Source organism: Dendrobium catenatum, unplaced genomic scaffold (assembly GCF_001605985.2).
Source record: "Dendrobium catenatum unplaced genomic scaffold, ASM160598v2 fragScaff_scaffold_1211, whole genome shotgun sequence".
Classification (NCBI taxonomy): domain Eukaryota; kingdom Viridiplantae; phylum Streptophyta; class Magnoliopsida; order Asparagales; family Orchidaceae; genus Dendrobium; species Dendrobium catenatum.
The window spans coordinates 519,081-530,024 of record NW_021319673.1 but is presented as its reverse complement, the minus strand read 5'-3'; the positions used below and the strand labels follow the sequence as shown (position 1 = coordinate 530,024).

At 33.9% G+C, this 10,944-nt stretch overlaps 1 protein-coding gene across 1 annotated transcript in view; it reads left to right on the top strand.

The window, feature by feature from the left end:
* Positions 1-10,944, top strand: part of LOC110093163 (DNA-directed RNA polymerase III subunit 2) — a gene marked incomplete at its 5' end in the record, with an annotated part of 109,826 nt that overhangs the window by 3,201 nt on the left and 95,681 nt on the right. The window contains 6 exon segments of the mRNA XM_020817965.2: positions 2,471-2,537; positions 2,618-2,708; positions 2,793-2,845; positions 3,802-3,866; positions 6,608-6,713; positions 6,797-6,907. Coding sequence (XP_020673624.1) covers positions 2,471-2,537; positions 2,618-2,708; positions 2,793-2,845; positions 3,802-3,866; positions 6,608-6,713; positions 6,797-6,907 — 493 coding nt within the window.

Below are 10,944 nucleotides of genomic sequence, written 5' to 3'. Positions count from 1 at the left end.
ATTTTAGTCATTAGTGTATTTATTTATTTGCAATTTCCCTTTTTACCCTCTTGTCTTTATGTAAGCCAAGGGAATGTGTCTTTTAATTTCTTTTGAGGCCTATATATAGAGGTCTCTTCTCCTATATATTGTATGATGGATTATTAATTAAAATTTTGTATGCACTTGGTTCTTTGGGAAAACTTAGTGAAATCCCTATGGGAGGGAGTCGGAGTTTCCAGCAGCCGTGATGGGTCCGGGCTCGTGGCGTGAAGTCTCGGAGAAGGGCAACTAGTTACAACAGTCAGCCGAGGTGTGTCGGTGCATTGCGGTGTATCTTTTATTAATTTCTTTTATTTGTTTTGTTCCTTCTATTACTCCTAGTTCGTAAAATAAAGTGATCTCGGTCGTCGATCTTCAGCTCCTCGGATAGGCATGGACGGTTGGATGTCCGCATCAGTTGTATTTTATGGAGCTTCCATTTTTGACTCCTTTGTACAATTGTGCTTCTAATGCTCGCTGGGGCTTTTTTTTTTGGTGGTTGAATGGCATATGTCATGTAATTTAGCATTCCAGGAGCATCCATAATGGGTTATTGTATGTAGCTGTGGTTCTAATGCTAGCTGGAACATTCCTTTTGAGGTTGGTATGATTTTCCTAACTTCTAATGAGAATCAATGCAATTTCATTTGACATTTTGCTAATCCCATTGGGAATGAACTATTTGTACCAACCACATTGTCTACATGAACAATGTTATTGACACCACGACAATTTGATACAAAATATAATGAAATAAAGAATTATAATAGAAGATAACTTAATTTAGGGATCTGCTAACACTTGGACATACATGAACACATGTTTCACAAGCAATACATTTATCAAATTCAAAGTGGATTCAACCACGAAAACCCTCTGATGTGATTGATTTTTCATAAGGATATTGGATAGTTATAGGTAAATGATTTGTGTGGGATAAGGTAATTATGAAACTTTGTTCAATGTCCTATTGGAATTGGGTCCAATAGGAGGAGCTGAGGCTTAGAGGCCTAGAGATAAAATATCATCTACTTGGTTGAGGATTAAGTAAATGAAGATGAGACCCAAAGCTTTGAAGCTAAGGGTTGGAGAGTTCTTTTTAACTGTGGAGTTGAGGAGAATGAACTGAAACCTTTAACTTTGAGGCTAAGGAGTTGAAGAATTTCCAACAACTTTGAGGTTGAGGGAAAATGGAGTTTTCCACAACCTTGAAGCTAAAGAATAAGGGAAATTCCCTTTAGCTTTGGAGCTAAAGAGAATGAAATCAAACGAGAAGCAATCAAATACACAACAATAGGAGGAGAACACAACTAATCTAGTATCAACTTGCCGATAACTATCTAGACTAAATCCCAGCATAATTCCTTGGCAGCACCGGTAAAGGATGTGGGAGACACTATGTGTTAATGGTGGTCCCGTACTCCACTGCAAACATTTATACTCTATAAATCTCCAAAAATATGTAATCCTGCCCTACAATTCACAAAAATTAAAAAAAAAAAAAAGAAATTCACTAAAACTCACTTTTTCTCTTTAAAAAGAGTGGGTATAAATAGGCTACCCTCTCTACTTAATCTCTAGATCCTCTTAATTACCAAATTACTCCTATGAAGGTATCAAAAGACAACAACATTATAATAATTGAGAAAAGTATTGAAATAGTCCCTTGAATTTTTATGAAAGATCAAAATTGTCCCCAAAGACACTTATATTAAATGACCATTTTACTTTTTAAAGAGAAATCAAAATAGTCCCATCATTGGACTATTTTGGTTCCTTTTTAAGAACTTGAGGGATCAAAATGATTCTTTAATATAGTTGGGGACAATTTTGGTTATTCATAAAAATTTAAGGGACCATTTTGGCTCTTTTCTCTATATTAATTAGTTAGTTAATGGATAGCAAGGCTATGAGCAAACTGCCACTTAGTTAAACATCCCACAACCCAACAAGGACATACAATGAATTGGACATGTCAATAAGAAAAATTCAAGTTGGGACTCAGTTTCAGTGAGTGTTTAAGAACACCCAACTCCATGATTGAGTTTGTCCATCACACTTTTCGGACTCTCTTATGGTGTGGTGGTTTCATCTACCAGATGGAAGTGTAGATCCACATGGTCCAATGTCCTTATTGAAGATCAAAATTTAATATCCAGCCTTCCTCGTATGTATGGCATGATTATTATTGTTTCACGCGTGACATCTATGCTGTGTTTATTTTCCTTTCAGTTCTTTGTTTGTGTTGCCTTCCTGCTTTGATACCTGGTTGAGTTTGATTCATTTTCTCATGGTTTATTTGTCAAATTTTCTCTTATGAAATATAGGACTTCAGTTTTTGTTGTTGTTATTGCCCATAGAGGTGGTGTATTAACCTTTTCGGTTTAAAATTCTACATGGTCTTCTTTAGCAGTAATGATTTACTACATTAATTTATCCTTATGTCCAGATATGCTTCTCCTATAGAGGTTGATATCGAATACACCGTACCAAATCAAACGAATAAGGAATATAAGGTAATGAATAGTTTTTTTTTGGTTCAGATCCTTCTGAAATATTGTTCCTGATACCATTGTCTTGAATCTATTATGTTCAGAAAGGCCTTGTTATTGGACGAATGCCGATTATGCTCCGTAGCAGCAGTTGTGTGTTAAGTGGAAAGGATGAAGCTGAACTGGCCAAACTTGGTTTGATTTCTCAATAATTTATTCTTTTGTTACCATATTTAGTTATTTCCCTCTGTTCTACTCATTGGATGATTAATTTTCAAGGTGAATGTCCTCTTGATCCGGGTGGTTACTTCATTATTAAAGGAAATGAGAAGGTAATCAAAATTGGTAATTTGACTAGCAGTTTATTCATCATTTTATGATAAGTCAAGGGATTCTAATTGGTTGAAGAAGAATGCTATTAGGGTCTTTAGTGCCACCTTTTATAGTCCAGATGTTTGTAGGGTCTTCTTTATTTGATTGTCGTGATCAGTACCATCCGTATACTGAATCCAGAGAAATCAATGTTCTTTCATTTTTCTTAGCGTGTTATATCGTCATATGTCTGGATCTTTTGAAGTGAAATGCATAAATATATTATTTTCCCTTTTTTTCAGGATAATTCTAGTACTGAAGTTTGCCTTCCTAATCTATTTATTTTTCCACCATATTAATTTTAGGAGTTATTATTTTTATTTTTTGTACTGAACAACGACTTTTTCTTAGATATCTTGCAATTCATGCATTATCATATTATCTGCATTACAAATTAAAATTAGAATGCAGAACATGCGTCCCATAATATTTATGAAATTCTTGTATTTACTTTTCTCTATGGCTCTTATTTACTTTTAATGCTTTATATTTTTACATTTTTTTTGTCATTTTTACTTTCTACGAGGAAAAGCAACACGTAATTTGTCTCTGAACTTGCTTTTCAAATATTTATTTTTCTATGATTAGTTTCTAAACAAAAAAAATAATTTTCCTTTCAGCCATTCAAGGTTCAGAATGAAATATTGTATTATTGTAAATCTATGTTGGAATACAAAGTTTTACTTTGGTTTATGTTTGCATTTTCATGATTTCTTTAATTCCTTAGTCTAATGAAAATTAAGTTTTTCTCAACACAGTGGTAACTTTCCAATTTACTAAATACAAAGGTAGATACAAGTCATAAAACTTTTCAATGTTTTTGAATGTATTCTTATTGTTCAACTTCACCATATATGTTTCATGTTTTGACATTTGTTTTCAATCTAAACACCCGTTTGATTAATTGAAATTTTAGGTGATTTTGATACAAGAGCAACTTTCCAAGAATCGAATAATAATTGACACTGATAGCAAGGGCAGGTTTGCTATTTATACTATATATTTATATAATATTAGCCTTTTTTTGTTATTGTACATTTTTGTGCTTTTATGGTTACCATAGACCATTCGAAAGTGCATGTTTGATTTTTCTGTTTAATAAGCATTATTGGTTGCACTAGCATTTCGTAATATCCTCTTGAATGGTGACGAAGAACAGGATGATATTCAACTGTTGCCTGTGTTCACCGGCCCCTTAGTTTTGAGGAATCTGTGCTTGCTGTTAGCTAGTTGAGATCAAAGATAGTTTACTTGGTTACCTGTAATAACTTTCTGTAATTCATTCTAGAAGCCTTCTTTTTTTGTTCTCTTTTGTGAATTATATCTTAAGATATCCGGTTGATAGATGTGATAGGACACACTTATAGATCTCCAGTATTTCCTATCAATCTTCAAGAACAACGAGTGTTCTCCGCGAAAATTCACGCAAAATCTAAAAAACAGTAGATAATTTGTATTATTTGATGAAAGAGATCGGAAAATAGCAAGATACAATTGATCCTCTGTTCGAGAGGAGGATCGATCTCTCCCAAATCTCTAGACGCGATTAGAGCCCGAAGAAAACCTAAATCTACGCGATCTCAAATTTCGGCCAAATTCAAGATGCCATAACCCTAGGAAAACAAAGTATTTAATGCATACAAATCAAAAGGAAATCCCTAAACAATCCCTACATTCAAATTTCCCTCCCAAATCCCTAAAAAATTCTTCCTAAATTGCTTTATTTGATCCAAGCGGGGCGTGCGGCTGAATCAGGAGGCGAAGGCTTCCGCCTCGTCGCGCCTGAGCTGGTCCCACATGGACCGGCTGGACTGGTCCATTTGACCGGTCTAACAATACTCCCCTCCCTAAGATCCACATTGTCCTCAAGATGGAGATATGCTCGTGTTTCGGTGGACGTGGCCATCCTTGAGGTGGCTAAAATTTTTTACCAATTTGCTGAATTAAGAGTTGCCCTGAAAGAGAAACCCCCCCCTCCCCCTCCTCCTTCTCCTACTTCCTGATCACATGTAGCTTGTGTAGTCCCACCAGAAAATCTTCACCCACCTCTTGTAGGCCCCTAACCATGGTCTTAAGTGATATCATGGCTTTGGATAGCCTTGCATTTCCCCTTATAACCACATTTCTCCCATCCACCATTAATTCCATCATAAGTGCTCTCCAATTGTCCTTGGTTTCCCCTAAGGTTTGCAATCACTTCATTCCCATGATGATATCAATACATCTTAATTCTAGTGGAAGGAAGTCCTCCCTTACCTGAATCCCCTTGCCTTTCCCACCTTCCTTGTACCCATCATCACTCCATAACAATTAGTGCCCACCAAATTCACTCCCAATTGGTCGACGACCTGAGTGGAAATGAAATTGTGGGTAGTTTCACTATCAATTAGCACCATCACCTCCTTGCCCTCTATCTCTCCCTTCACCTTCATGGTATAATTCGTAGTGAATCCTACCACTGAGTTCAGGAAAACCTCAGCCAGATCCAAGTGTAACTTCTCATCCATCTCCAAACTGCTAAATCCTAAAAAATGAGATTATTTTCATTAGAGATTCAATGGATGGATGGATGAATGAAGCCCATGGGATATGAGATTATTTTCGTTAGAGATTCAAACTTAACACAATCTAATTATGATGACAATTTATTTAAGTATAACATTCGAAATGCTCCAAACCCCCTCCTTGTCCTCAGCCATATCCTAACTGATAAATCCTAAAAAATAATAGTTCTGGATTAATCCAGACCGTCATATCAAGAGAGCCAAGATTGGTGCTTCAATAATCCTGTGTTCTAATTGTAAAACAAGCCAATTGTCCTTTCAAATATGCATCATCAGATCACCTCAAGATCCATGATAGCACTTCAATCAAGCTTACGGCCCTAAGGATATTGGCACTGATCTATATGTTCCAATTTGAATCTAATTCACTAACTCGAATTATCTTCAACATTAGCATCAATGCCCTGAACATCAATTCACTTCCGAAATCAAATTTTCTATATTGGAGCTTCATATTTTTCCTTTATTACTAATGTTACTGTCGCTGAGACAATAATTTATAACAACAATGGCTAATTGATTTTTGACCTGGCTAACAGCAACCTCCCCTTGTCTAGGAGTATATATATATATATTCTTTTATAAGCTACCTTTTATTCTGCTTGAGGGTGCTTCGAGTTTTATCTTCTTTTTTGCTGATGTTCTAATATCTGTTTATTTGAATCATATTTATGGAATATAACAACCATGCCATCGTTGGACTTCTTCAAAGACAACTTGTCATTGCCATTTTTGCAAACAAGTTTCTCTCTGTCTGACTTATTAGTGATCCTTGTGGTACGTCTATTATGGTAAGATTATTGAGCGATAATATATATTCTAGTTTGTGCTAACTGTTAGTTAGACAATCTAAATAGAATATCTCACTATGCATTAGATTTCTTTTTTTTTTGGTTGATTCATGATTATTTATGATTTAAAATATAAGCAACTCGCCTGTTTCTGTTGATCTCCTTGTACTTGAATTCCATCAATGTCTTTAAGCAATCATTATTCATTCTTGCATCTGTTTTTATTGGTCCAGTTTCTCCCTTGTTACGTTTCTTGAAATTAAAATTGATGGATAATTTATATTTTCTACTGACAGTGAGTCATTAATCTTGAATAATTTGCCTTGAATATAAGTGTGATGACAACACTCTCTTTTACCAATATCAGGGTCAATGCATCTGTTACAAGCAGTACTCACGAGACAAAAACCAAGACTGTTTTTTTCATTGATAAGGATAAAATATATCTGCAACTTAATCAGTTCTCCAAGCCGGTATTCATCTAACCTCATTTTTACTGGAGCTCATTTTAAGGAATTTAGTTATCGTTTATGTTATTTGTTCTTGCTTTCCAAAGATTTCGATTATGATTATCATGAAAGCAATGGGAATGGAGAATGATCAAGAAGTTATGCAAATGCTTGGCAGAGATCCAAAGTATGCCTTTCTTCTTTTTCCATCAATGCAGGTTTGCTTTGACTTGCAATTATTATAGACTTTTCTCATTTTGAGTTTTTTTGACAGTTCTTTTGTTGATTGTGTGAAATATTGTATATATGATAGTTATCGCTTCATATTTTTTTAAAGTATATCCTCTGGCATCATTAGTGTTTCGTTTTCTCATCAGTTTACAGGCATCTTGATCTTACTATTATTACAACAACAATAAATCTTTATCCCACTGTGGGGTCGATTACATGAATATTTTTTCTCGATTGTATCCTATTAAGAATCAATTCTCATTTAAATATAATAAAAATAATTTTTTAATACTTTATAACCAAGCCTTTTTAGACCACCTCTACCTCTCCTAACATAGGTTGGATCTAATACATCTACTCTCCTGATAAAATCATTGGAAGGCCTACATTTTAAGTGACCAAACCATCTAAGACGACTCTGATTAATCTTATCTTTCATTGGAGCTACTCCAACCTTTTCATATGTATATTCATTTCATATTCTATCCTAAGTGTAAAACCACTCATCCACATGAGCATCCTCATCTCTGCAACATTTGAATTAATTTTATGCTCCTCTTTTAATGGCCAACATTTTGCGCCATAAAACATTGCAATTCTCACTGCCATCTTATAAAATTTTTTCTTAAGTTTGAGGGGTACCTTTCTATCACATAACAAGCACGATATATTTCTCTACTTCAGCCATCCAACTTGAATTCTATTAATAGCATCCTCATCTATTTCACCATAACTTTGAACAATAGACCCGGGATATCTAAAATGTGCACTCTTTTTAATGACTTGATCACTCAATGTCATAATCCCACCACTAGATCTATTATTACTATAATTAAACTATGTATATTTTATTTTAAATCCACACAAACAAAAATCTCTTGGCTCTAACGTTGACCTCCATAATTCAAGCTATTCATCTCCCTCTCTAGTATTATCACTAACAATAATATCATAAAAAAAAACATACATCAAGGCATATCCTCTTGCAAATGTCTAGTAAGAAAATCCGTGACTAAAGGAAAAAGATATGGGCTTAAAGCTAATACTTGATGTAATCCAACAACAACACCAAGCCTTTATCCCATTATGTGAGGTCGGCTACTTGAATCCTTTTTTCTTCATTTTGTCCTGCTAATAGTCAAATTCTCATTTAAATTTAAAAAAATGTCATTCGTAATATTTTCTAACCAAGTCTTTTTAGGTCTACCTCTACTTCTCTTAACATAAGCTAAATCTAATACATCCACTTTTCTAATCGTGTCATAAGAAGGTTGACATTTTATGTGACCAAATCATCTAAGGAGACTCTCTAATCTCATCTTCCATTGGAGTTACTCCAACCTTTTCACGTATATGCTCATTTTGTATCATGTCTCTAAGAGTAAAGACACTCATCCACCTGAGCATCCTCATATGTGCAACACTTAACTTAATATTATGCTTCTCTTTTAATGGCCAACATTCTGCACCATAAAGCATTGCAAGGCTCACTACCATTTTATAGAAATTTTCCCTTAAGTTTGAGGGGAATTTTTCCATCACACAACATGCCTGATGCATTCCCCCATTTCAACCATCCAACTTGAATTCTACTAATAATATTCCCATTTATTTCACCATCACTCTGAACAATAGACCCAAGATATCTAAAACATGTATTCATATTATTGACTTGATCACACAAAGTAACAATCCCTCCATTAGATCTATTACTGCAATTACACTCTATGTATTTGATTTTAGATCCACTCAAACAAAAACCTTTAGACTCTAAGGTTTACCTCCATAATTCAACTTTACCTTCAACTCCCTCAATAGTCTTATCAACTAGAAGAATATCATAAACAAAAATCATATATCAGGCTACAACATCCTATAAATTTCTAGTAAGAACATCCATGACTAAAGCAAAAAGATATGGGCTTAAGGCTGATCCTTGATGTAATCCAACTGAAATAGGAAAATACTTGATCCAACCTCTTTGTGTTTGAACACAAGTAACAACTCCTGCATACATATCTTTAATGACTGGAGTATAAGTATTATTAACCCCTTTCTTTTCTAAAACTCTCCATAACACTTTTCTTGAAAGTTTTTCATAAGCTTTATCTAAATCAATAAATATCATATGTAGATCTTCCTTATTCTCCCTATACTTCTCCATCAAACCTCTCAATAAATATATTGTCCCACTCTAATTTTGACCTCTATAGTCAATCTAGAGTGTAATAGAGAAGGAGAATATGAATAGAGCTCTTTCTCACTCACATTTATTTTGAACTAATTATATCAGAAACATGGAGTAAGAAATAGCCTATTCAGAATATCTTAGCATATCAAGCTTTATACTTCATAACAAGAAGCATATGTAAAGTATCTCAATTAAAATGCACACGTCAAATAAAATACATAGCTTTACTAAATTTTTTAAAATTTGTTTTTATACCCAAAAGTCTCTGCATAGCTCCTACTGAGATCTCTTTATACACCCAAAAAGTGTTTGTACAACAAAAAGTTCAGTCGCTCTTTTTTTTCTAATGCCCTATTGGATTGTTCCTCTTTTCTACAGTACAATCATTGCTAATGAGTTAAAGTTAAATGAAATACACAAGCAATATATAAGAAATAAGAATAAACATATTAACAATTAGTTTAAATTACATGTAAATTCCATAATAGACATAAGAAATACATAACATCACTTTCTATTTTATTTACTATGTTTATAGTTCAAACTTTTATACAAATCGTATAATGACTGTAGCGTTTGCACCCTTCAAACTTTCTAATTCAAGGTTGAGTATGAATTTTCAACTTTTAGAATTGAAACTGCTTTCTTATTCAAGGTTGTGTCAGAATTTTCAACTTTTAGAAGTTCAAGAGTGTAGACTTACCTCGTCAGGTTTTTCACTTTTACTTGTGCGGGCATATTTCCCATACATGACTTAATTCACCTTTCAAATATCCTTCACTTTTCACAATCATACAATGTGCTATTGTAATCACTATGGAATGAACCAACAATTTATATATGAATAAACTTGGATAAACTGAAATAAATGCTATCATAAACATAACAAATATGAATTTGCAAAAATGTAAATTTTTTACTATTTCCATTGGGTATCTCACCTCATTTTCTAGAATAGTCTGGTAAACTGGTTCACCTAAAATACCCGATTCCTTTTTCTTTTGTATACCATCTCAACTACACTCTTCTTCATTCAATCCAACCCCACTCCTTTCCTCTCTTTCCTCTCTTTCCCTATTGAAATCAGCAAACATATTTCAACAATACATATTTAAGCAAATACAGATTTCTGCATACAAATTCAGCCACACAGATTTCTGCATATAATTTTAGCCATAACAGATTTCTGCATACACACCTATTTCATTACCTCAAACACCGATTTCTATACACATTGCAGCCTTTCAGATTTCAGCAAACATTCTTACTGGTTTCCCCTATTACAATCTCTGCACACGCGGAATTCAATAAATTCTATTCCAAAAAAAAAAAAAAGTTTAAGAATATACAATTTCCTTAGATTTTTGCAGTCCTCAACTTCCTAAATTTCCTTACCTAATAAATCTCCAACAGAAAGCTGCAGCACTCACACACCGCAGCCCTGCCTCCAGCTTCCCGCTCACCCACGGCTTCAGGCTTCAGAAAACGGGTGGGTAAGGGAATAAATGTTTAAGAGGCTTACCATGATATGATTTACATCCTGACATATCCACTAACTCCACTAATGCTTTTCAGAAAAATCCTAGCCGTATGAATCCACTATTACATTATAATATATGCACTAATTCCACTAAGCTACTGCACTACTTATTAGCCGTTGGATGGAATAAGGGAATCATCTGCCAACGCATTTATGCCTAAGTGGAATATCTAGAAATAGAAATCTGAACTGAATTTACTATTAATCTAACTAATACATAATACTTAATTTTAACTTAACTAGTAAAGAGTTATTAGTTTAATAGCTTTACAAATATTCAATTAGATTAATGA